This window comes from Peromyscus leucopus, chromosome 1, assembly GCF_004664715.2.
Source record: "Peromyscus leucopus breed LL Stock chromosome 1, UCI_PerLeu_2.1, whole genome shotgun sequence".
Lineage (NCBI taxonomy): Eukaryota > Metazoa > Chordata > Mammalia > Rodentia > Cricetidae > Peromyscus > Peromyscus leucopus.
Genome location: NC_051063.1, coordinates 111,982,562 through 112,009,847, shown reverse-complemented (window position 1 = coordinate 112,009,847; position 27,286 = coordinate 111,982,562). Strand labels below are relative to the sequence as shown.

Here is a 27,286-nt window from a genome sequence, read left to right as displayed (position 1 = left end):
ACCTCCTATTCCATGTAGTTCCAGATTACATTATAATAGCCCTTCAGTACCTCTGTTCTTCCAGCCTCAGACTAGCTTCTCTCTTCTAGTCCAGCCTTACTGGACCCTGCTTCAATCTTAATTCTCCTACAAGACTTTCTCCTACAAGGAGCTTTCCTTCCCCACACTGCCCTAGAATTTCCTGTCTGTGGTATCCATTTGGCTGTTAAATGGGCTGTAATTGATGAGACTGTCTGAACTGTAATTATTTCTCAGAATGTGGTTTAACAGGTAGTTGTTATTTATATACAGTTATACTCACAGGGGCATAATGTGCTTGGACTTTCTATTAAGATAAAAAAATAATTTGAAAACCTGTAGGTTGGTTGCTCAGTGGAATACAGTTTTGTTCAAAAGATGCCATGACTCACTAAATTGATTTTATAGTCCACTAATGAATCATAGCGTCCATTTTATAAACACTGTCTAATTAATACAAAGAAAAATGCTTCTCATAATGGAAAAATAAGGCTAGGGATGCGTCTGCTACAGGGTGAACATAAGATATTGGAAAAGAAATGTGTGAGCATGGCGATTTAGAGGAGACAAAATTCTATGGTAGAAACAACTTCCTTTGCAGGAAGATGGTTCTATTTGAGGAAAAGAGACTTTGGTATTTATCTCCTAGATAAGATCCACAAGGAAAATTAAGGGGGCATCAGGAGAAAAAAGAACCCCCCACTCTTGGGTTTGAGTAGACTTTCTCACCAGCTCAGAGTCAAGGGTGTTGTTACAACTAGCAAAGTTCACTGTAAACATTCCTTGCATAGTGACAGTATTTTTACAAAGAAATTTTAAATAAGAACTCTAAGGTTTAAGTGGGGAGGTGGGGGCAAGGAAGGGAGGAGAGGATGGGATTTAGGGAGGCTTAGCCAAATCTGAGATGTATGAAAAGCAATCCTGACTCTTGCTAAGTTAATTTAAAACTTAAAAAAAAAAAAAAGAAGTTTGAATGGAGGTACCCTGGGAAAGTGTATAACGCTGCTCTTAGAAGCTACTTTTATGAAGTGAAAATCCCAGTGTTAGAAGTGGGCTGCCTCCCTATTAGTTGGTCAGGGTGGCCTCTTAAGCTTTCAGAACATTGTAGGCAAATGCCATGGCTGCTGCTTGCCCACACAACTAGGTTATACGATCCTCTAGCTGAAGGAGCCACTGGTTATAGGACACAGAGAGAACAAACTGGAACTGGATGTAACTAGAATGTAGCCTTCATTCATTGTGCCAGCGGTGCCATGCAGGCTGCTGGGGGAGGATTGTCATCCACAGCTTCCTTAGCTGGGGCCCCTTTGTGCAGAACTACCAGTTGGCCAGATCCACTAGTGTAGTAGTGGCAAGTCTGCTATGGGAGAAAGCAGCTTTTCTGATGGGTTTGTTCCCAAGGAGAGACTCCATGTCTTCTACTATAAACCCTGGGAAAAGCCCTTGTCTAGGGAGGTCATATTCCCTAGTGGGGAAGCCACTGCTGCTGTTTTGCTAAATGGACATGATGTAACTGTCAAATTACATCCTAAATAATTATGTTTATGCTTATAGGACAGTGCTGCCATCAGCATCCTAAATAATTATGCTTATGCTTATAGAACAGTGCTCCATCAGCTTTGCTCAGAGAACTCTTCTTTTTGCAGTGGAAAGCAGTAACTGCAGAGACATAACTCTTCAGAGGACTGAGAATAAGTGACTGTTGAATGCTTAGCCATAAACAAGACATCTCTATTGTCTTCTCCTAGACACAGGGAAACTTGCAGAAAAGGGAGTGGGGGGAAAATGTAAGCCTGAGGAAGGATTGGAGGTGGGCATGGCATAGCAGTTAGACTTCTGAACTCACAGAAACTATGATTACCTGCACAAGATGGGGTCCACACACTACCTCATGAAGCCCCACCCTCTCTGAGTATTCCTGAGTAGTCATGGCTTCTAGAGGAGGGAGAAACGTTTCCTTTAGTGGTGTAGTTGCTGGGAAGGTGCTCATGTTCCTATAAGCAGCCCACGAAGACTTTAGTTTGAATCCCCTAAGCTTACACAGGTATGGATGGCAGTGTCTCTGTAGTCCCAGGACTTCTATGACAGGATAGGAGGTGGAGACAGGAAAACCCTGCAATCTCATGGACCAGCTAGCCAAGTCTACATAATATTGAATAGCAAAGACATGCTGTCTCAAGATGGAATGTGAGGGTTACCGCCCAGAGTTGTCCTTAGACTTCCATACATGAGCTGTGGCATGTGCATGCCCTTCTCCAGAGATGTGGTGTGACAGTAGAAGGGGTACTAATTGGAAATAGGAGGGCGTGTGTGTGAGTGAGCATGGGACAGGAGAGGTAACAGAAGTGACTGTGATACATATGCAACGTATACTGTATGAAAATCCTATGTGTGGCTATTGGCAAGACACTTAATGGCAAGACTCTCTTTGAACCCTCACACCCTTCTCAGGTGTGTATCAACTCTTTCCTAGGTGCCTTTCTTCTTTAATATCTGAATATAAACTTCCAATAAAACTTTTCTATGGCAAAATCATAAATCCTAGCTTCCCTGTGTAGAGGTGAAGGATCTGAAAAGACCCATTCAGGATGCCGAGTGGCACGTAGGGCTGTGTCTCCTGCGCCATACTCCCACTACCTTAATAGTTGACAGATTTTCTTCCTTGACGATGCATTCCTTTTGTTTTTAACAAGGGCAGGTGGGTATAACACACATTTCCATCCTCTAGCTTTCCTCAGGCTTTTGATTTATTTTTTCTTGCTCTCCCCCAGTCTCCATCATGTGCTTGTTTGCCTGCAGGGCTTGTTGAGGTTTTCTGACTTGCACATGACAAGAAGAAAGTAGGTAAATGAGTAAAAGTGGTCATTCCAAAATGATGAGCTCCATCCATGAGGTCTGAGGCATGGGAGGAAAATCTCACTTGCAGATGGTGGTGATTCCCTTCCCATTGTGAATTGCCAGCACTGTAGTTTTCAAGGGAGGGGATGCCTTTACTAAGTATAAATGACAGACTAATTATTGTACTTTAGTCAGGTTTTGTTTTTTCTATCTTGGAGTTTGTAATAGCATAGTTATAAGACACGCTTACTTTATTAGGGTGCTGAGGCTCAAACCCAGGGCTTTAGTGCTAGGCTATCCATCCCTCCTTTGACTGACCTCTGTGATGTTCTGTCAGAATAAAACTTGTATTTTTGATTGCGTGCTCACCTTTCCTGTGATCTGCCACCAGACACTAAGCTCTGTGACCACAAGACCATGTGCATCCTGTTCACCCTTACATTTATGCTAATTGCCCCATGGTGGTGACGCAACAAATGCTTGTCCTGTCAGTGTGTTTAGCCAGTGACGGCCATGTGTTTGTACATCCTATTAACTCTGGGCAGTTGTCATCAAAGATGTTGATATAGTGCCAAAGCACCTGAAAGTAATCAAAGGAAGCCACAGGGTCCCTTTTGAACTTGCTGTTATTGTTCCAAGTTTTGGCTTAGCTGAGGATGTCCTTTCCCCTTCCTTTATCTTTTTTACAGTGCTCCAAACAATGAGTGGTCTGTAGAGTGTATTTTTAAGATGATGATAAGAAGTCCCTGGAGGTCATTTTATAGTGGATCAGTATTGAAAATTTGATGTTGGAGTTCCCCGGGAGGAAAAGAACTTAACAATTGCTTTCTTTAGTTGCTTCCTTTGGCGGATACTGTTCATGTGGGGACTTTGTAAAGTTCATTTTCCCCCATGTCCTTTAAGAACCATGCATTTTTCAGTGTGACAAATAATGGTTTTTAGTACAACAAGTACTAAAACAAGTACATCATCTACAAGGATAGTATTGCATGTTTTCTAAATTAGTGTTTGTCACAAGTGTGATTTGCAGAGGATTCTCCCCGGGCGAGGGTGATTCATATTTTAGCATCATGACATAGTATTGTTCTTGCATGTTCTTTCGGTAATGCAGCAGTTTCTTATAAATTAAATTAAATTAAATATAAATAATAAATAAATAAATAGCCAACCTCAACCTCACTGCGTAGACATAGTACATACATACATAAAGGTCAGTGGTAGAGCAACTTTCTGGGAAGCACTGTGCTTGTTCCATAGCCCCCACCTTCATTTTGTTAGTTACTATACTAAAATAAAGTATATCACTGTACTGGTCCCCTTCCTGCCTCATACAGTTTGCTTTTTTTTTTTCTTCCCACCTATCTCTGTAGATATTTGAGTCTAGAGTCTGCATTCAGAGAAAACAGGCAGTATTTGTCTTTCTTTTTGTCCAAATCACCTTTTATTCTCCAGTCTCTTTTTAAATTCTCCCTTTCACCCAAACAATCCCTCTTTCATTATATATATGAATGAAAATTAGGCTGTGCTTATGACAGAAAACAAGTAACATTTATCTGAGTCTGATGTATTTCACTTAACCAAGTGGTTCTCAACCTTCCTAATGCTGTGACCCTTTAATACAGTTCCTCATGTTGTGGTGACCCCCAACCATAAAATGATTTTGATTGCTATTTCATAACTGTAATTTTGCTATTGTTACAAATCATAATATAAATACCAGATATTTCTGATGGTCTTAGGCAACTCCTGTGAAAGGGTCAGTTGACTCCCATAGGGGTCCTGACCCACTGGTTGAGAACTACTGACAACCAAATGATCCCTATCATTCATTTCCCCAAATAATAGCAATTCCATTCTTCATGGATTAATAAAATTTCATGTATATATACACTACATTTTCATTATTTCTGTCTTGGGCATCTTGGCCCATTCCATACTTTAGCTATTATGACTAGATCCACAGTTCTTAAAAGAAGAAACATGAATGACCAATAAATACCTGAAAATATGTTCAACTTCCTTAGTCATTATGGAAATGCAGATCAAAATAACGTGAAGACTGTATCTCAGAATGACTGTCACTAAGAAAACACAAATACTGGCAAAGGCGTGTCGTTTTACATTGCTGATGTAGCACTATAGAAAAGCGGTTTTATTTAAACTATTTTTTTATATTTTTATTCATTAATTTTGTGAATTTGGCTTGTGTGTGAGCATATCTGTATATGTGTGTGTTTGTGTGTGTCTGGGGTTGGAGGAGAACTTTTGGAATCAGTTCTTTCTTTTTACCATGTGGGTTCTGGAGATGGGATCATCTTCAAGGATCTGATCAGCCTTGATAGCAGCTGTCTTTACCCGCTGAACTATCTCACTGGCCTGAAAGGTAGTTTCTTAATTCTTCAGAAATAACCAAGTGAAGACTGTGGCCCATGGTGTCCAGTGTTTCATCAGCATAGAACAGGAACCAAAAAGTCAAAGAACAATTTAGCTCCTCAATTTTTATCAATAGCCTCCAAGAGTTTTGGTGGAAAAGAATGCAAATAGAATGTGCTTTGTTTACCTTTATCAAATACTAGGGATGGGGCATGCCAGCAGCCTTGTGGCTCTAAATACTGCGGCAGGACCCTTAGTGTTTAGATGACCACAGTCAGGGCTCTGCACAGTCATCTAGGAATGAGTGATCTGGTAGCAGCTGCTGTCTAGGAGATGTTCTCTCTGTTGATTGCTACTGAAAAGACACTGTAGATACATGTACCGCATCCTTTTCCTCAGAGGGGTCCTTGTGCTCATTCTAGGATGTTTTATGAAAATGGAAAATTAATATTTCTATTGCAGCAATTGAAGATAGACTAGGATTTGAAATTTGGCTAATCTATTCCCCCAGTTTATTATTTCTACAATCATCTTCCACTGGGAACTTTCTGTAGTGTTCTCTTTATTCATCTCCCTTTATTTAAAAGTCTCTTCCAGGTCATCTACAGTATAGAGGTCTCTGCAAACACCAGGGCCAGCAGAGTGACAATTTCATGAGGCAAGAAGGAAATCTGGTTCAACATGACTCAGTAACTGGTGTTGGTTCAGACTTCTAGAGTCTTATACTGGACAGTTTATTTTAGGCATTTAAGTTCAAAATTGTAAGTTTGAAAAAAGTTTCTTGGTACCAATTATCTCAATCCTGTGTGCACAGTAAAGTTTAAGACGTAACTAAATTGAAAGTGTTTTGCAAAATACATGTGACCTCTGTAGACAAATTTCTAAACAGTCTTATTAAATAAGAAACACAGAGCCAAATACAGAGTTAAAGCCAAAGAGATCAGAGCAAGACCACCTAGCTTTAGCTTACCACTAGCAGTAGCTTTCCCCAGAGAGACCTTCTAATGTCTGACTTGTGTTTTTATTGCTTTCCTGTTCTGCTTTCTTATTGGCTGTAAACCCAGCCACATGACTTCCTCATCACTGCCTGTCTATACAGACCTCCTGGTCTCTATGGTTGGTACTGGGATTAAAGGTTCATGTCACCACGCTTGGCTGTGTCCTTGACCACACAGAGACTCGGCCTGCTACGTGATTGGATTAAGGGCGTGGACTACCACCGCCTGACTGCTGTCCCTGGCTCGCTATGACCTCTGATCTCCAGGCAAACTTTATTTATTAACATACAAATAAAATCACATCAGCACAATTAAAATATCACCACAGACCTCTTTCATAAAGATGGGTTCTATAGTTTAAGGGCCTAGGGGAGAATCTAATGTGGTCAAGGTGATTATAGAGGTCACCATGCTACAAAGTACAATTTGACACCTTCCTTAAGGATGGATTCTATTGACTGAGAAACAGTGTTCAAAATCAAGGTCTAGAAAGAGAGAGTCTGGGTTAAACTTAATAGCCTGGAGGATTTGAGTGTGGTCTGGCCCGACAGATAGCACAAGTCATCAGGGTATTAACTACATCCACTCCCAGCCCTCTGGGTGGGAAACAGGAACATAACCCTTCCACTGAGGAGACAACAACCCTGAGTGTTAACATTCTTGGTTTCCTTAGTGCTTATTTGTGAGCTCAAGGACTGAATATCCTGTACACCACAGCACAGCCAAGACAGATTTGTTTTTAAAAAACAAATGGAACTAAATCCTAAAGCTCTTAGTGGAGTTCCATTACCCTTCAAATTAAACAAAACTCTGTGTAGTAGCCCATTCAGTTCTAAGAATCATTCTGCACTATTCTTCTGGTTTACATGTATTCTGGCCCTTACATTTTCCTCCCTTCTTTTCAAGTTATTTCCTTGGCTGCCTCCTTTAGACTTCATTTCCAATGCCATCCCCCTGGAAAGACCTTCAGTATTGGCTTTTGGAACAAAGAACTATAAGCTTCAAAGTGAAAACAGCCTCTCATTTCTGGAGGTTACAAGTCCAAACTTAAGATGTGAGTAGGATTAGTTCCTTGTTGGAGGCTATCTTAGTTACTTTTCTGTTGCTGTAAAAAGACACCAAGGCAGCTTATATAAGAAAGTGTTTATCCATGGACCTAGGGTTGGCTCTGTTTCTACATCAGTTGCTGAATGAAGGTACACAATCTATTAATGTATTCCCTGTGTATCCATGGACCAACTATATTCCAGGTGCTATTCTAATCACTGATGACTTGACAAGGGACAAAGAAAAGTCCCTGTCTCAAGTTCTGTTCCAGTGATCCTATTCCACTCACCACTAGTTTAAGAGACTCTCTCAGATTTCCGCTACGGTTCTCTTTGTTGGAAGATTTCCATCTAAATATGATAGCAGCTTGAAGAAGCTAATCTCACTTCCTATCTCTTCCCCTCATAAAACCATATCCTTCTTACACCAACAGCTTTTCCCTCGAAGCTTGCTCTGTACAGTTCACAGGTTTGCACATGTTGTTGTTCTGTCTGCTTGAGCTGCTCATCTGTATCTGAGAACATTCTGGTTAGGCTTCATGTTCGGCATGCATCCTACAGGCTGCTTTCTATGATTCCATGGGTGGGATAGCTTCTCTCCTTCTGAATTCTCCTAGCGTCCTGTACACAGAACTCAGCCTTGTTATGGTGCGCTTGTTAGCACCTTCATCACATTTTCCAAGTTCTCAATAGGGTCTTACCAAGTTCTTTCCTTCAAGTCTTTATTTAGTGAGTATTGATTGCACCATTTCCTAAAATAAATATTTTACATGAAAGGAAGATGTAATACTGTATGATTTGGTGAAATTTTGAAGAATTTTAAAGATTTATTTTATGGGTATGAGCGTATTGCCTGAATGGATATATGTGCACCATGTGTGCCTGCTGTACTTGGAGGTCAGAAGATTGTGCCACATATGCTGGAATAGAGTTATGGAGGGTTGTGAGCCACCATGTAGGTGCTGGGAATTGAACCTGGGTACTTTGTAAGAGCAACAAATGCTCCTAACCACTTAGCCATCTCTTCCGTCCTCAATTTTGAATGTTTAAAAATCTATTTATGAGTTCACTTTATTTACCACAGAAGCATGTCTCATTCTAACGTGGAATTCCTTATCCTCTTTTGAGTCACTTGCCCCTTTCAATGTTAACCCCTATCCTGACTTCCAACATACACGTTGACTCCTGACATTAAAAAGGAAGGAGGTGGAGCTAGCTGTGGTGGCACACCTTGTAACCCCAACACTGAGGAGGATTGCTGAGTTCAAGGCCAGCCTGGCTACATAGTAAGTAGCAGGCTAGTGTAAGCCATGGAGCGAACGAACATGAGAAACAAAATTAAAAGGGGAGCAATTGCCAGATTTTAGTGATATGAATATGTATTTAAGAAAGGCAAGAAAAATTTGGGTATGGTGGTACATGTCTGTAATCCCAGCACTCAGGAGCCTGGGGCAAGAGGTTCTCAAGCTTTTGCTCAGCCTTGTCTTTGTCCTTAAATAGACGAGAGAGAGAGAGAGAGAGAGAGAGAGAGAGAGAGAGAGAGAGAGAGAGAAGGAGGAGAAAAGTGGGAAAGATGGAAAGAATTGGAATCTCTATATCATGTAGATCTTTACCCAAGAGTTTGGCCTTGAGGTCTAAGTTTCCATCTGTCCTGTGTGTATGATCTAATTTAAAGTTAATGGGCTCTCCTACTTTACTATGTGTTTGATTAGTATAGTGTTATTTTAATCTGAGAGTTGTAGTGGTACTAAGCTTCCTTAGGCCCTGTGAATTATCAATCATGCTGTGCTCTTCTAGCACTATTTAGCTAACAAGTGATGCCAGAATCTTTGAATGAAACCATTACTCATTGTGTAATCACACACACACACACACACACACACACACACACACACACACACACACATACACACACACACACACACACGCACACACGCATGCGTGCACGCACACACACACACACACATACAGAGGAATACTTGAGATATTTGAAGGGTAGGAAGTCTCCACCTGTCTTAGCAGTAGAGCATAAAGTATTTAGCTTTCATAACATTTTGGCAACTTAGAAAATTATTGCCCCTCTTGGGCTTCTTGTCAAAGGGAAGTTCCTGGGCACTTCAGAGCTATTGGAGAGTGATTGAATCTATTGTCCTGCCAAACAGGAAAATACATTTTCCTCAATAGTATTAGATGCTATTTATATTACTATTAAATTTATAAATACTTCTCATATTTGCTCAGATATTGGATTCCAGAATATAACACATCTGTGAAAAATTTCAGCTGAATGTGGTAGCATATACTTATAATCCCATTAGGCAAGAAGCAAAAACAGAAGACCATGAGTTTGAGACTAGCCCGGGCTATGTAGCGAGACTTGTCTTTCTCACACATACAAAAGTAAAAACATTAAAATAAACAATGACCTCATCAGTTAAAAAATAAATAAAAGTTCATAGTTTAATTTTTTTTTTTTTTTTTTTTTTGGTTTTTCGAGACAGGGTTTCTCTGTGTAGCTTTGCGCCTTTCCTGGAGCTCACTTGGTAGCCCAGGCTGGCCTCGAACTCACAGAGATCCGCCTGTCTCTGCCTCCCGAGTGCTGGGATTAAAGGCGTGCGCCACCAACGCCCGGCTTTCATAGTTTAATTTTTATTAGACAAAATTTTATTGTTAGCAAAGGAACCTCATTCTTAGAAACATGATGAGCCATTGCTTTAGAATCACATGCTATTATTTATAAAGTATTGTCTTGTATGAAGGTATTGTGGTAGTTATTGCCATTCTAAATTGCCAAAATGGTGGGAACACAAAAAACGCTACTTCTCCTGCCTTTCAAGCTGACAGTTTACTACAAGAAGCTGAATCCTACTCTTTTTTTTTTAAAGGACTACTTCTACGATGGATCACTATTTTTGTTTTTCTTTTACTTGACATTTTTGTCTTCCCATAATATTTTATTTCTATGTTATAAGAAGAACATATTATAAAAAATAGTACAGAAGGAAGGGACTGCTGTGTCTTTCTTGTTTATTATAGAAAAAAGCATGCCAAGAATAGGTATCATGGGGTTGGGGAGATGGTTCAGTGGTTAAGAGCACTGACTGCTCTTCTAGAAGACCAGGGTTCAAATCTCAGCCAAACATGGTTACTTACAACTCCCATGATCTAAAAGTCCAGTTCTGGGGATCTGATGCCTTCTGGCTTCCCTGGACACTGCCCTCACATGGTATACAGACATACATTCAGACAAATACTCAGACCCATAAGATAAATCTCAATTTTTTATTTTTTTTGAGAATAGGCCGTTCCATAGAAAGGTGTTTCATTTGGAGAATAGCTGAGGAAATGCCCACCATCCATCCTTGTGGACTCTAGGATATATATTTGTACTGTGTGCTAAGCATGCATGAAGTCTTAAGTTTAACTCCAACACCAAAATAAAGGGTGGAAGCAAAGCTCGGATTAGCAGTGAGGCAGAGGAAGAAGAATGCCCGGTTGTCAGATTCATCCTCTCTTGTCATCGTCTCTCTGCTGTCACAGTCCCATCCAGGAAAGCTGTTGCCTTAGAACTCAGTTACATTCAGTCTCCAGTGCTTCCTGTCTTCCTACTATAGAGAAAAATAAACCTAGAGTGTTTAGGCAGGTTTTCTTTTTTTTTTTTTTTTTTTTGGTTTTTCGAGACAGGGTTTCTCCGTGTAGCTTTGCGCCTTTCCTGGAGCTCACTTGGTAGCCCAGGCTGGCCTCGAACTCACAGAGATCCGCCTGCCTCTGCCTCCCGAGTGCTGGGATTAAAGGCGTGTGCCACCAACGCCCGGCAGGTTTTCAATAGCTTTGACCCAGTAAAGTGGGAATAAACAGAGTCATACCCAACAACACTTTCATTCATAAGACATGGCATTGCTCTCCATTCTTATCCTAGCTCTGGGAATGCCAGAGCTTGCAGTTTAGGACTGACTCGAGATACACAGGCTTCTCCAGCGACACTTACAGGGCCTGCCTGTATTCCCTGTTCATTCTCAGTTTTGGCTCCTTCTTTGAGGTCTTGTGCCCTTTCTACTTGAAGATGTTCTTCCCGTCAGGAATCAAATGTGCTTGGGAACATTGTCACACCCCATTTGAGAAGCTAACAGAAGGCAATGCCACAGTCTCTGAACTCACCCACAGCACACACATCGAAGTGGAGAGAGGAGGTACTCATTTCCTTATCTGGGTTAGGGTTGCACAGAAGAGAGCCCTCCCTCAAGGGGTATTGACTCATTCTTTCTTTTTTGTCATGTTTATCTCTGAGGATACCTTTTATATCTTTAATAAAATTTCTGCTAGCTATGATTGTGTATCTGAGTGCCTAAGTAAGACCACCATATGGCGAGTTCCTAAAATGAAAGGCTGTTGAGAAAGCGTGTGGTTTTCTTTTTTAAATCAGTTGACCTAATTGAGTTAAACATAGCACTGCAGTAATGATTATCATCAAGGTCAGCAAAAGAACCAATATTCCATGTATTTTTGGACTGTAACTTAGTAAATGGCTTATGGTCTGTCCACAGATTTTAGAGGAAGATTCTTGAGTGGCTCCTGGTGAGGGGTGAAGCCCGTTGTCAGCCCTATCTACAATTAACTGTATGTTATAAACAAACAAACAAACAAACAAAAAAACCACAAAGAGCTTAGGAAGCAGTGTTTGTCAAAGCATGGGAAAAGAATTGTGTTATTTAAGAAATTATGTGACCTCTCTGAGGGTCATCATCCTATAATAAGACATTAATGTCCACAGTTGACGGAGGTGATTGATAGCATGAAGTAGGTGCTCTGTGTTCTTTCCTATCCTTACTGCTCCCAAATTGTCACCCAACTGTGCTTAATATATATAATACTATTTCTGAATGCATGCTTTATTCTCAAGCAATTAAAAATCCTAACATATCTTTGCTATGGTAGATCTTATTTAGAGGATGACCTCGTTCCATCTTGCCCTCCCTGTTCTCAGATCCTTGCCACATTTCCACACGGTGAAGCAGGCAGCATCTTCTGAATTTTTCTTTTTTACTGTATTTTAGAAAGAACTGCTGTGTGTGACCCGAAATGTGTTTCCTTTTCCAGGTCATGCCTGCGAGGCTTTCATGGCATGAGCTCAGCTTGCTTAGAGCAGCGCTGGTCAGATTGCTTCTGTGGTCCTTTCATGCTGTTGTTTCTCAAAGTGACATGTGGATCTCAGTTTGGACAGCAGAGGGCGCACTGTCCCGGGGTGTGTGTGTGTGTGTGTGTGTGTGTGTGTGTGTGTGTGTGTGTGTGTGTGTGTGTGTGTGTGCGTGTGTGTGTGTGTGTGTGTGTGTGTGTGTGTGTGTGTGAGAGAGAGAGAGAGAGAGAGAGAGAGAGAGAGAGAGAGAGAGAGAGAGAGAGAGCACTTGGTACTAAAAACTCAGTTCTGTAGTTGCAGTTGATGTTCCTGATGATGGGAAGGAGCCAGGAGGATGCTGGGAATTCAGAGGACATTTCATGGTGCATTTCTGGTTTAACACTTATGGAAACCCTAAAAAAAAAAAAAAAAAAAAAAAAAAAGCTGTTGACATTGTAAGAATAGTTCTTGTAATTCATTATCTCTTGCCCATCTTCAGTATTCCACTCTTAGGATTAGTGTGCTCCAGACCAGGCCAGGCATTCTTAATATCGTCCCTTCAAATCATGGAGATATTTAGCCTCCGTCATCCTAAAGGCGCCGGTATAGCTTTCTCTTGTAGTTGTATGTGAATGTTATCATCTTAAGAGACTTGATAGTTATATTTCAGTGGTAGCTCATAATTTCTTTTTTTAAAAAATTTATTTATTAAATTTAATTTTACATATCAGCCACGGATTCCCTTGTTCTCCCCCCTCCCCCCCTCCCCGCCTTCCTCCCAGCTCACCCCCCATTCCCATCTCCTCCAGGGCAAAGACTCCCCGAGGATTGAGTTCAACCTGGTAGATTCAGTCCAGGCAGGTCCAGTCCCCTCCTCCCAGGCTGAGCCAAGTGTCCCTGTATAAGCCCCAGGTTCGGTAGCTCACAATTTCAAAAGGTAAAAAAATAAAACTTTAAAAATATATCCAAAGTTCCAAAATGTTTATTGTCTTTTTTTATTTTTGACATGGTTTAGCGATCTTGCAAAGTCTAAGTACCCTAAGTATGTTATTTCTTTCAGCGTAGATGAAGCTTCAGTTCACGTACATTCACTTCGCTTATTCGTGCTAGAGTAACTCCAAGATGATAGTGTTACAGTCTATCTCTCAAATCTTTCAGGGCACAGCTATAAAAAATAAAAACATTTTCTTATGCATCCAGAATAATGTGGTGACTTCTATCAAGTATTTAGTATCATTTAATTCTTTGTCCATATTAAGATCAACACAATCCCTCCGGTTTATCACTTGCATCTTATTTGTTCAAACTAGGATCCAATCCTGGACGGCAATTTCTCTGGTAATTATGTTCCTTCAAACTCACTTAATCTAAAGCAATCCTCCGGCCATCCATTGCCCTGTAAAATGTACCACCTTCAGATTTGCCCAGCTGCCTTTCAGAGACTTCCGTTTACTCTGCCACCCTTTGTATATTCTCCTTTGGAGTAAATCTAAAGTCAGGATTAAGATCAAAATGGAAATTCTTTGCAAGCATGAGTCACAAGCAATATGTGCTTTCTGCTGTCTGCATGAGAAGGCATACATGCCTTGCCTGCCTAACCATCCGTGATGTCAATATTAATCATTAGATTAAGGTGAGGATAGTCCCAGTGACAAGAGTGTTGTTTGCAATATCATTGTTACATCATATGAAAATTAGTTTTCTGTTGTCTTTTTAAATGCCATTAATAACTCTTGCCTGAATCAGTAACTTTGCAGACCTATTATGTCTCTACGTCATCTTTCTGCATTAACTGACTTTTAGTTAACAAGAAAATGCCTTACAGCAGATCTCAAGCAGGCATATCCTCCACTGAGGCTCCTTCCTCTGATGACTCCAGCTTGTGTCAAGTTGACACACAAAACCACCCAACACATATTCTAGTGATTCTCATGAATTGAATGTTTCAAAAAATTACAATCTTTATTCTTTTTGTGGTCAATTTGTTTTATGCTAAGCTTATTAAAATGTGAGCCAATAATAAATAGTTCTTTGTCTTTGGCTTCTTCATCCATTAATGCAACTCTGTTGTTTTTAAGCATGCCTTTGCTCTTTTGTACAGTAGGATGCATAAGCCTATCTTGTAATTCCTTTGTCCCAAATATCAATCAGTCACTTTAATAACAAGCCTTAGTTCCTTTATTGGCTCTTTTTCTTTTTTCTTTCTTTCTTTTTTTTTGTTTTTTCGAGACAGGATTTCTCTGTGTAGCTTTGTGCCTTTTCCTGGAACTCACTTGGTAGTCCAGGCTGGTTTCGAACTCACAGAGATCTGCCTGGCTCTGCCTCCCGAGTGCTGGGACTAAAGGCGTGCGCCACCACCGCCCGGCAAAAAAATTTTTTTTTTTTTTTGGTTTTGGTTTGTTTTTCTCGAGACAGGGTTTCTCTGTGTAGCTATGCCTTTCCTGGAACTCGCTTTGTAGACCAGGCTGGCCTCGAACTCACAGAGATCCGCCTGCCTCTGCCTCCCGAGTGCTGGGATTAAAGGCGTGCGCTACCACCACCACCACCACCACCACCCCCACCCCCCTCACCCCCCCCACCCCCGGCTGGCTCTTTTTCTTAGAAGTCGTGTTAGACATTGAAATCTCAACATTTAGAATGTCTGTTAGTATTGGAATCACACAGTTAGTATTGGAATCACACAGTTCATAGATATTTTCAGTGGTCTAATTAGTTTTTGATTTTTATGTTAAAAGTTTGAATGATGAAAATTCAGATAGTAAGGCATTTTGAAAACTAATGGAATGATGACTATTTGAAAAGTACTAAGACATTTGATTATGTCCCCACCACCTAAAAAGGTAAGTATGGTAGGTGATACTTAATGTTCAATTTATCCACTCTACAATATATACATATTTCAGAATATCATGTTGTAACACTATAAGTATGTACAGTTTTTATTTCTCCATTAAAATTAATCAGATAAAATAAATCAAATTAAAATTTTAAATTTTGACTTTATTATGTTTTTAACTAACTACTTGATTTTGTAGTATCTCTTCTTTTAACTGAAAATCTTGACCACCTTAACAAATACTGTTTTATCCTAGTATATAAGCAAAGTAATTTCAAATGACAATAGTACTGATAAGACCAAATGAACTTTAAATTTTCTTTTGATCATTTTTGTAGTATAGGTTGATTTCAATGGAAGAATGAGTCACCTTAATGTTAATTTCAATTACTTTTCCTTGAAATATGTCTTGTTTGTTTTGTCTTTATCATAGGTTGACCACTTTGGATTTTCTGACACAAGAACTTTTAAACAGCGGTACCTCAAAGCTGATAAACATTGGAAAAGAGATGGTGGATCAATACTTTTCTACACTGGTAATGAAGGGGACATTGTCTGGTTTTGCAATAATACGGTATGTACACATGAGTGAGATTCTTCTCCTGAAATAGTATCTTTCATAGTGATAAATGGGAGAAAATGTTCAGCAGTGTAGATGACCAAGAATGACCGTTTTTAACTGTAATGTTCTTTAGAAGTAAAAAGAGTGAGCGAGATGGTTCAGCTGGCAAAGGCTCATGACCTGACCTTATCCCTGAGACCCGCATGATGGAAGGAGAAAACCAACTCCTGTAGGTTCCTTTTTGACGTCCTCACGTGTGATATGGCATGTGCCCTCGCCAAATAAGTAAATAAGTGTAATAAAAAATAAAATAAAATGAACTCAATAGTGATAGAAAGATGGCAAAGTTCACCAGTGAAGGAAAAATGTCAGTGAGACAGGGCCATTGGCTAGGAATTCAGAGCCAGCCTGCACTGCCATACAGTTCAAGGCCAGACTGAGCTACATGATGCCCTGTCTCCACACAGACAGACAGACAAATAGACAAAACCGCTTTTTTGGGAAAATTTAATTATAAGGCCAGCAGGCGTGGGAACATTATTGTGTATAGTTGGTTTGACTATGGCCTATAGAAGGTAAATATAAGGGTAGGAATTTTTGTATGTTTATTAAAAGTACTGTATTTTTAAAGTGAAGAACTGTATTGTATATATAGTAGATGTTCAATAAATATTTATCTATTAGTAAGTAAGACTGAAACACAACCAGTGCAAATAAAAAAAAATTATAAATGTTTGACTGTCAAGTTGGAAGGGTAGAGGTAAAGGAGCTGTGTTTTCATTTAGTTTCTTGTTCTACTGGTTTTTAATTTGTAAGAATTAAAATAGTATAATCTATTCGCTTGCTTCACTAACTATATTTTCTATCACTTTTTAACAATATATCTATTAACAAACCTTAACTTGGAAGGAACCTAGAAGAAAGAAAGTCTCCTTTCCATTATGCCGGTGCTGTGACTAGAAAGTGTCAGATTTCTACCAAGAAGCCAGTCTGTGAACTCCCGTCAAGTAGGGAACAGTGCCAGCTCTGGTGTCAGAGTCTGGCGTGGCACCACACTCAGGCCATCTTGGTAAATGTTTACTGAACTGAGTTGACAGCAAGGCGTGAATCTCATTATGCTGTTCCTGCATTAGTCATCTGTGATTCTTTTCTTTAGGCTGTCAAGAATGAATCCCCAGGACATGGGGGTGCACAACTCTACATAGCACTCGGGAGGGTCGGGTAGAGGACTGTTAATTTGAGTCTATCCTGGTCTGGCTTCTATAGTGACACACAGGCTGGGAAACCAAACAACCAGAAGAAAAAAAAGATAAAAAACTAACCTACATATACTGAAAATAAAATAGCTCCTGAGAAATGATGTCATGGGAACCAGGTGTCCAGATTCCTGGGGCTATTTTGTGTAAATGGTACTGCCTTGTCCCACTACCTTTTGTTTTGATTTTCCTACGTTTGAGGCAGGGTCTCTCTAAGTAGCCTTGACTGTCGTAGAACATGCTATATAGACCATGCTGACCTTGAACCCAGAGATCTACCTGCCTCTACCTCTGCCTTCTGAGAGTTAGGATTAAAGGTTTGTACCACACACATTCCTCGTTTCTTTAACTCTTCTTCTGTGCCAAACCCAGAGGCAGTTTTTCCTGGCCAGTTCCTGTATGCTAGTACAAGCAGAGAGATGTTCAGTCTTCAGACCCCAGTGCTCCTCAGGCTTTGCAGCCCCGCTGAACGCTTGCTGGGTGTCCTTGTTCTCAGGTGGAAAGGAAGAGACATGTAGGAGAGGAACAGTCCTAGCTAAGAATCAGAAGCAGATCCTAGAAGGGCAGATCCTAGGCCTCCCCATCCTCGGCATCTTCCTACAAATTCACGTATTTCAATTTCACATTCACTTCTGAACATGAATGTTTTGAGAAGCAGTGCAGACTAGGCGGATTGATGAGGTTTCCGTTCTGAGCGCGTTTGCTCTTTCACTTGAGCAAGCTTTATCTCCAGCGTCCGCTCTCTCCTTTGTCCAGTGGTTATAGTAAGAATACCTAACTCGTAGAGTTGTGAAGACCAAATAATAAAGAAGACTGAGGAATTTGCTGGTACAGATTATTGATACATGGCATAGGGAGACCTCTCTTGAAAAGATAAAATTACCCTTGAAATGGATGTAAGCAAATAATCGCTAATTGCATCATTAGTTAAGCTGCTTCTTGTTAGAGCCTGAGGTCAGCTCCACAAGAGGTCTGTTCTTACTATTATGACACTTGCAGTCTGGTGTAAGGTGTGTATGCGCGCGCGCGCGCGCGAGAGAGAGAGAGAGAGAGAGAGAGAGAGAGAGAGAGAGAGAGAGAGAGAGAGAGAGAGAGAGAGAGAGAGAGAGAGAGCGCTCCTGTTGCAGCAGGTAGAAGAGTTCTTGGCAGCACTCTGGTGTTGAGGGGAGATGGACAGCTCTGCTGGGCTAGGGCATGCAGAGGAGGATGTGCTGAGCTGGGTGTGGCTGGACCTGGGATATGTGGCTGGAGTGAGCAGCTCTGTGAAAGAGAATCAGGCTAGCTTGTCCATTATTCTCACAGGTAGCTCTTTTAATTCCTTAGAGATTGCTCCAAACAGCCAAAGCCATTTTGAGGTTCCTATGCCTTGTTAAGGAGTAGTAACTTGTTAAACACCAACAGCATTCATCAGGAATGACATGGCTTTAATCCATGCTAAACTGATGTTGGTTATTTTTGCTCTTTTGCTCTTTTGAGGGGCCTGCCACCCAGCTCCCAAAGAGGCTTATTCTTTTTTTTCATGTGTTTTTTTTTCTTTTTTAAAATTAATACACTTTTTTTTAGAGCTTTTAATTTTACATACCAATCTCAGTTCTCCCTCCCTCCCTTCTTCCCCCAGCCCTCCACTCCTTAGAGACTTGTAAGGCCTCCTTTAGAGAGTCAACAAAGTCTGGCATACTAAGTTGAGGCAGGACCAAGCCCCTCCCCGCTGTGTCAAGGCTAAGCAAGTTATCCCACCCTAGAGAATGTGTTCCAAAAAGCCATTTCATGCACCCAGGTTAAGTCCTGGTCCCACTGCCAGAGGCTCCCAAACAGATCTAGCCATATAACTGTCACCCACATTCAGAGGGCCTAGTTTGGTCCCATGAATGTTCCCCAGCTGACTGGCCAGAGTCCATGAGCTCCCATCAGCTTGGTCAGCTGTCTCTGTGGTTTTCTGCATCATGATCTTGACCTCACTTGCTCCTGTGATCCCTGCCCCCCCTCTTCAAGTGAAGTCTAGGAGCTCAGTGTGGTGATATATTGTGGACCCTAATAAACTTGCCTGAGGATCAGAGGACAAAGCTAGCCACTAGATTAGACATAGAGGTCAGGCGGTGGTGGCACACACCTTTAATGCCAGCACTTGAGATCTCATGCCTTTGCTTGGGAAGCACACATGCCTTTAATCCAAGGAAGTAATATGGCAGGGCAGAGAAAGGTATATAAGGTGTGAGGAAACAGGGTCTCACTCTCTTGAGGCTGAGGATTTCGTAGAGGTAAAAGCTAGTGGCTGGCTGTTCTGCTTCTCTGATTTTTCAGCTTTCACCCTGATATCTGGCTCTGGATTTTTTTTATTAAAAGACCATCTAAGATTCAAACAACAGCTCAGCCCAGTGCTTGGTTGTGGATCTCTGCATCTGTTTCTATCAGTTACTGGATGTAGGTTCTATAATGACAATTAGGGTAGCCACTAATCTGATTATAGGGGAAGGTAAGTTCAGGCATCTTCTCCACTATTGCTAGGAGTCTTAGCTGGTGTCATCCTTGTGGATTCCTGGGGATTTCCCTAGCACCAGGTTTCTCCCTAACCCCTTAATGTTTTCCTTTACCAAGATATCTCTTTCACTGCTCTCTCTCTCTGTCTCTCCCTCCACTCGACCATCTCAGCCCCTCCTCTTCCCATCCCCATCCCTTCCCCTCTACTCACCCCTCCCAGTTTACCCAGGAGACCTTAACTATTTTCCCTTCCTGAGGCCCTCTATGTATGTCCCTCTTAGGGTCCTCCTTTTTACCTAGCTTCTTTGGGGTTGTGGATTGTAGCCTGGTTGTCCTTTGCTTTGCATCTAATATCCATTTAAGGGTGAGTACATACCATGTTTGTCTTTCTGGGTCTGGGTTACCTCACTCAGGATGATTCTTTCTAGTTTCATCCATTCAGAGGCTTATTCTTAATTATAAATGTCCAGCCTTAGCTTGGCTTGTTTCTAGCCAGCTTTTCTTATCTTAAATGATCCCATTTTCTTTGGCTCTGGGTTTTTTTCTTTGCTTATTTCTGTAATCTTACTTTCACTTTTACTCTGTGGCTGGATGGGTGGCTGGCCCCTTCTTTTCTTGCTCCTTCTCGGCTACTTCTTCCTCCCAGATTTCTCCTTCTATTCATTCTCTCTGCCTTCCAGCCCCGCCTATCCTGCCTTGGTATTGGCCATTCAGCTCTTTATTAGATCATCAGGTGTTTCAGACAGGCACAGTAACACAGCATCACAGAGTTAAACAAATGCAACACAAACAAAAATAACACACCTTAAAATAATATTCTACACCACTGAACTGTCTAATCAACTGATGCTATCTGTTTGGAATGCTTCCTTAGGAAGGATTCAGAGGTCACCATCCAGTCAAAGAGAAAGAGGCAGATGATTAGTGAGAAGCCATCACCATGGAGGGAGTAAGGGAGTCTAGTGGCCTTTGGTGACTGCTCTGCATTACAGCCTGTATTCAGTCTTGGCTCTGCCACCTGTGAGAACACTGAGCCTTGGGTCTCAGTGTCCTTGTCTGTAAAACCACAGTGCCCGATTCTTGTTTATTGTGCTAGTTAGGTGAATTATTACATGTAGTGGTTAGAACAGTATCTGACACATTGTAAGCAGGAAATAATAACAACTACTGTTAGCTAATTTCCTAATATATAAGATTAAGATTCCCAGGGGAGTTTAATATGCTTATTTATCTGTTAATTACTTTATGTTGTCTGTGTATGTCTTGGGGGGGGCTTAGATATCTCACCTCCTTCCTAGAATAGTAAGCACAGTGGAGTTTGAAGACTGACATATAGTGTTGACTCAGGGTCAGAGGTTCAGGATAAGAAAACATGAAGTGCTTAGTATATGCATAATTTGATCTTATTTTTTTCCTTTCTAGTACAGTGTGATACAGCTATTGTGGATTTTTCTGTGGAACACACATAAATTATACATTTTTCAGAGCTCTTCCTGGTCTGGTTTAACATCTATTTCATATGGTTTGCATTATTTTCATATTTCATATGGTTTGCATCATATGGTTTGCATTGCATATGGTTCACATTATTTCATATGGTTCAATGCGATGTTTCATGGCCTAATTTTCCTTGTGAATTTGTGAACTCTTCCCAGGGATTCATGTGGGATGTGGCTGAGGACATGAAAGCTATGCTGATATTTGCTGAACACCGATACTATGGGGAGTCCCTTCCCTTTGGTGAGGACACATTCAAGGTAAGTAGGTTAAAGACTTTGGGCACTCTTCTGGGTAGTTATTTGTTTAAGTTTGGAACATTTATACACCCACAGTGTGAGATCACTTTAACTTGAACTGCCTGAAAACTCAATAATTTGTACTTTATCTTTCCTTCATATATAGAATTTGGGCGAAATGAAATTTTTTCTTTCTTTTTTCCTTTTTGTGCTAAGGACGAAACCCAAGGCAGAGTGCAGAGCAAACATTCCCACCAAGCTCTGTCCGCAGTCCTACCCTAAGGCCTTTAAAGTCATGCCTTTTTAATTGCTGTCACTTTTTGTAAGCTTAGAATTATTCTGTGCATATAACTGTTTTGCCCATCTGTGCACCCTGTGGGAGCCTGGTGCCAGGGAAGTTCAGAAGAGGGCAGGCACTGTATCCCCTGGAACTGCAGTTACACACGGTTGTGAGACGCCGTGTGGGTGCTGGGAACCTAACCCAGGTCCTCTGCAAGAGCAGTAAGTGCTCTTAAAGGCTGAGGTGTCTCTCCAGCTCCCAGTCAGTTGTTTTTTCTTTGTTTTGTCTTGCTTGTGGTTCTGGGGACCCGAGCAGGCCAAACATGTTAAATGTAAGGGCTCTACTGTCAAGGAACATGTACAATCCCTGTTAGTTTATGTTTGGTCATCCAGGCTGGCCTCAGCCAGGTCCGTCTTACTCTGTTGCTACACACAGTGCAGGGCATTTTCTTTACCTCAGTAATTCTGTTCTGTAAATTAGGTACTAAGTTACTGTTCCTGCCTTAGGAATAAACATATGAAAAGGATTTTTCATAACATAGAATCAGTAGATAAGAATAAATGAGCTCTGTAAGGTCATATTACCCTTGGTGTTCCCATTAGCTTCTCCCTTCTTACAAGAACTCCCAGCCTTGGCCTTTGTCTTGCTGTATACTCAATGAACCAGGATACTTTTTCCTCCACTGATGACTTTATTTTACCCATGTCCTTTTAGTTATGGTAATTTCCCACAAATCCTGTTACTAATATTTTTCTTAGGAAGCTCAGTTTTTTAAAGTTAGCATTATATTAACCAGGGACCTTATGTACTGATTATGTTTTCCCAATTAAATTAAAATATGACAATAAATGTTACATTAAGATGCTTGTGTAGTACCTAATGTCCTTGATCTCATTCAATAGAGTGATACCATCCTTTTGTGAATTACCATCTAAAATAATTTGGGAATAGCCATATTTTAGGCTGTTTCGAAAGGAGCTTTTAAAATTTTATATTCAGTTAGCTGAGTTTTTTATGTTATGATGAGTAAAAAATAAGTTAAAATGCATATGTGCTCTAAGTCAATGGCAGAGTGGTTTGTTGTAATTTTTGGGCTAGATGACAAAATTTGTTCTTTAGTTTAGTATCTTACAAACACATGTGACTAGTGGAGTGAACAGGCCCCCAAACCATTGGGAAACAGTCGAGTTATTGTACCTTGCGTCTTAGCCTTCTGTAGCTTGCTACAATCAAGACTCTACTAGCAAAGTGGACCCACACCTGTTTTTGATATACTTTTTTTCTTTTTATGTGCTCACAAAAGTTGTTAAAAGCATGTGGGATGTTATGCATGCTAGTTGAGAATTGAAAACAGCTGTACTCAACTATATATAATGCCATATAAAATGGAAGTAAAGAATAGCAGTGAGAGAGAGGAGAGGAGAGAAGCCTCATCCATTTTGGATGAGGGTGAAGGTTAGTGGAATAGGTGAAGCATACAGGAGAAAAGGAATGCTAGGGACCTTGTGACCCAGTACTATGTTAATTAAGGGGTCAGGGTAGTGAGACCTAGAAGGAAGGTCAAGTAGGAGAGTCTGTGATTGGTAGCAGAGTTTCTTCCGATTGTTGCTGTAGCAAATATATAATCTTTCTAGTGAGGAGGAGCTAAGGGCTCAAGAAGCCTCCCTTTACAGACCCTGTGGTTGCCTATATCCTTGCTCTAAACCATCACTGTTTGTTCTGGAGGATGCTGAGCTGCTGGGGGCAAGGGGACCACCATCCACTTAGGGAAATGGAGGCATTTTGGGCCTGACAAATGCCACTATATGGTCCTTGGAAATACCTGCCTAGGATCTCATCCCTAGGATGGTTCCGTTTATAAATCTTCCTCAGATGTATTATCTTGATTACAAATAAGGAGCTTTGTCAATTAAAAATAACTGCATCATATATATATATATAGTTTATACATATATATAGTTTATACATATATAGTTTATACATATATATAGTTTATACATATATATATATATATATATATATATATATAGAGAGAGAGAGAGAGAGAGAGAGAGAGTTTACATTTCTCAACAAAAATCAGCGCTGTTGTAGGAGACTCAAACTGGCTAAATGTTTAAGTAGGTCATTGTGAGATCTCTGTCCTTTAGGTTTAAATGTGTGCTAGGCCTTGCTTTCTTGGATTGCATTTGAAAAAAACTTTAACAGCAATAAAATTACATTTGATTAGAAAGTATATATCATGTTCTTTCTCAAACTTAGTTACTTCTCATGAATTGTTTTGATGTGGATGATGTGGAATTTTACCTCAATTGTCTGGACATCTATTTCAAGTAATGAAAACTTTTCTGAATCTGTGCTGTGCCTCGGCTGCCATTATGTGCACATTTATACCTGTTCTCTTTGTCTTTGTTCTTAAAATAAATAAATATACACATATACAGGATTCCCAACACTTGAATTTTCTGACATCAGAACAAGCTCTGGCTGATTTTGCAGAGTTAATCAGACACTTGAAAGGAACAATCCCCGGAGCTGAAGGTCAACCTGTCATTGCCATCGGGGGCTCTTATGGTGGCATGCTTGCAGCCTGGTTCAGGATGAAATATCCTCACATAGTAGTTGGGTAAGTGCATTTATGCTTGACACAGCTAACAATTTTGGGTAAAGCATCCTCCATGCTGAGTTATATGGACATTTTTGGTTTCTCTCTCACAAACAATGGTATTATGAGTTTGGTTCCTAGCACCCATGTCAGGTGCCTGTAATTCCAATTCCAGGTGATCTGCCCTTTTCTCTAACCTCCACATGGACTTGTACACACGTGACATACATTCACACACATACACACACACACACACACACACACACACACACACACCAAACACATTCATGTGCACACACACATATTTAAAAACACAAAGCAAGCAAACAAAAAACGAGTGGATGATTGTATTTCTCTCTTTCTCCTCTCACTTCCTTTATCATCCAGAGCTCTTGCAGCTTCTGCCCCTATCTGGCAGTTTGAGGATTTGACTCCCTGTGGTATGTTTATGAAGATTGTAACTGAAGATTTTAGGAAAAGTGGTCGACATTGTTCTGAGAGTATCCATGGATCCTGGAATGCCATTAACCGACTCTCAAGAACAGGTAAGCTTTCACAAAGAGAATGAATTGCAGTTTGTTTTTCTTTAACCTTTAACTTACTAAAAACCCATATTGCCACCAGGTAGTGGGGGCACAAGCCTTTATTCTCAGCACTTGGGAGGCAGAGGCAGGCAGATCTCTGTGAGTTTGAGGCCAGCCTGGTCTACAGAGTGAGTTCCAGGACATCCAGGGCTATATAGAGAGACCCTGTCTTGGACCCTTGCCCACCGGGGGGAAAATTAACACTGTCACTTTAAAAAGAAACTTTGTAAATAATCATGTGTCTTTGTTGTGCTATCTATTGTGTGTGTTTGCATGTTTGTGTATTGCTTTGTATGTGCCTGTATGGTATGTCATCACTGTTGTGTGTGTGTGGAGGTGAGAGGCTGCCTTTGGTGCCTTTCTTCAAGGCCCCTCTCCCCTTTCTTTTTGAGACAAGTTCTCTCACTGAACCTGAAGCTCGTCAATAGAACAGGCTGGCTGGCCAATGAGCTTCAGGGATCTGCTTGTCCTTTCCTCTCCCGACCTGCACTGGGGTTCCAGGCAATCACCACCACTTCTGGGTTTGTATATGGCTTACAGGAAGTCAAACTCAGGCCTTTAGGTGTGCCTAGCTGGCACTTTACCTACTGAGGGATCTCTCTAGCCTAACACTGCCACATAGTCACACACACACACACACACACACACACACACACTATACATATAGAGAATCCTACCAATCAAAATATATGAATGAATAAAATTTTAAAAGTAAGTGCTTGGTATCAGTAGTATCCAGATCCAGAAAAGACAAAGCCAGCGCCTCATAAAGCCCTGCTGTTCTCCTCAGCACTTCCTCACGCCTACACAGCCAATCTCACTTTGACCCGAAGGCCCACTTTCTGATTCTTGCATCTTAGTAATGAGAGTTGCATAGTATGTGGGGTTTTGTTTATTTGTTTTTTGTTTGCTGTCTTGTGCTCAATAGTCTTAATTCAATGGTTCTCAACCTGTGGGTCGTGACCCTTTTGGTGACCACATATCAGATGTCCTGCACATCAGTTATTTACATTATGACTCATACTGGTAGCAAAATTACAGTTATGAAGTAGCAACAAAATAATTTAATGGTTGAGGGTCACTGCAGTCTGAGGAACTGTATTAAAAGGTCATAGTATCAGGAAGGTTGAAAACGCTGTTCTAATTATTAAGCGCATCTATTTATTTAATTTAATTATAGTCTAATGCATTCTTTTTAGTATTCTTATTTATTTCAATAGTATCTTAAGCTGGGAATAATATTAATTTTGGTAAATTCTATGGGTTATCTAGTTGCCCTAAAATATTTTGTTGAACGTCAGAAAAATTCATGGAAAAGTCATGTAGAAACTTGTGTTTTCTATAAAAATAAGTAAAGAATAAATGATTGGTTGATCTGTAGTGTCCTTCTATCTTCAGAGAGTGGTCTCAATTGGCTCACAGAAACCCTTCACCTATGCAGTCCCTTGACTTCTGGGGATATCCCAAATTTAAAAGAGTGGATGGCTGAGACCTGGGTGAACCTGGCCATGGTGGACTACCCTTATGAAGCCAACTTTTTACAGCCCTTGCCTGCTTGGCCTATCAAGGTAACAGAAAAGAGTCTTCTATTTTTTTTTTTTTATAAAATATTTTTCTCTTTTTTTGATATGCGTTCTCTGACTTTCAACATCAGGAAAAAAATCCCAATTACATATGGACTTTGTAAAATTATTGATTGTGGGCTCGAATCCTGGGTTCTATAGCTCTCTGATTATGTGACCTTAGGCATGTTAGCTATGTCTTCTCACCTCAGTTTTCTCATTTGAGAACTGGAAATAAATCTCACCAGTTACAGCATTATAAGAATAAGAAGTAAGGCCAATAGTTGGTGCTAATGGAATAACTACTGTGTGCCAAATTCTGGGCTGTACTTTGCATATGTAATATAGCCCATCTTTGTGATATATGTATCATGCCTAGATCCATGTAATACATTAACTTAGCTGAATAAGTGGTAGATTTTGCCATTGTGCTTTGATTTGGTGAGCTGTTAAAGGCATTCTAAATGCTACATGTACCATAAATGATGATCCACAAACCAAACAGCACCACGTAAGGGAATCTTCTCATGTGCTGGTGGTGAGGGAGTGGCCTGGAACTGCTGCTTACCACTCTGGGGTCCTAAACAAGGGACTCTTCTTCTCCAAGACTCCCTGTAAATGCATGGAGTTCTGCTGAGGACTATGTAAAATGTTAGATTCGGAGATACTTGGGAGTAGTAAATTATGGTAATTTTATGTTCTTTTTCCAGTGTGAAAACATATCACACTCATTTTTCAATTTTTCACAATGCTGAAGTTCTTTTCATGGTAAAAGTATTTATTATAGATGCTTGTCTCTAAATATTCCTTTGTTAAGAATGTCTCTTTTAGCGGCCGGGCGTTGGTGGCTCACGCCTTTAATCCCAGCACTCGGGAGGCAGAGGCAGGCGGATCTCTGTGAGTTTGAGGCCAGCCTGGGCTACCAAGTGAGCTCCAGGAAAGGCGCAAAGCTACACAGAGAAACCCTGTCTCGAAAAACCAAAAAAAAAAAAAAAAAAAGAATG

General features: G+C 40.6%; 1 protein-coding gene across 1 annotated transcript in view; it reads left to right on the top strand.

Annotated features, from left to right (window-relative positions):
- The window catches only part of LOC114695946 (lysosomal Pro-X carboxypeptidase), a 52,275-nt gene that overhangs the window by 13,120 nt on the left and 11,869 nt on the right, over positions 1–27,286 (top strand). The window contains exons 2-6 of the mRNA XM_028873470.2: positions 15,656–15,796; positions 21,174–21,275; positions 23,976–24,157; positions 24,524–24,681; positions 26,119–26,288. Of these exons, the coding sequence (XP_028729303.1) occupies positions 15,656–15,796; positions 21,174–21,275; positions 23,976–24,157; positions 24,524–24,681; positions 26,119–26,288 (753 nt within the window). The remainder of the gene's footprint in view (positions 1–15,655; positions 15,797–21,173; positions 21,276–23,975; positions 24,158–24,523; positions 24,682–26,118; positions 26,289–27,286) is intronic.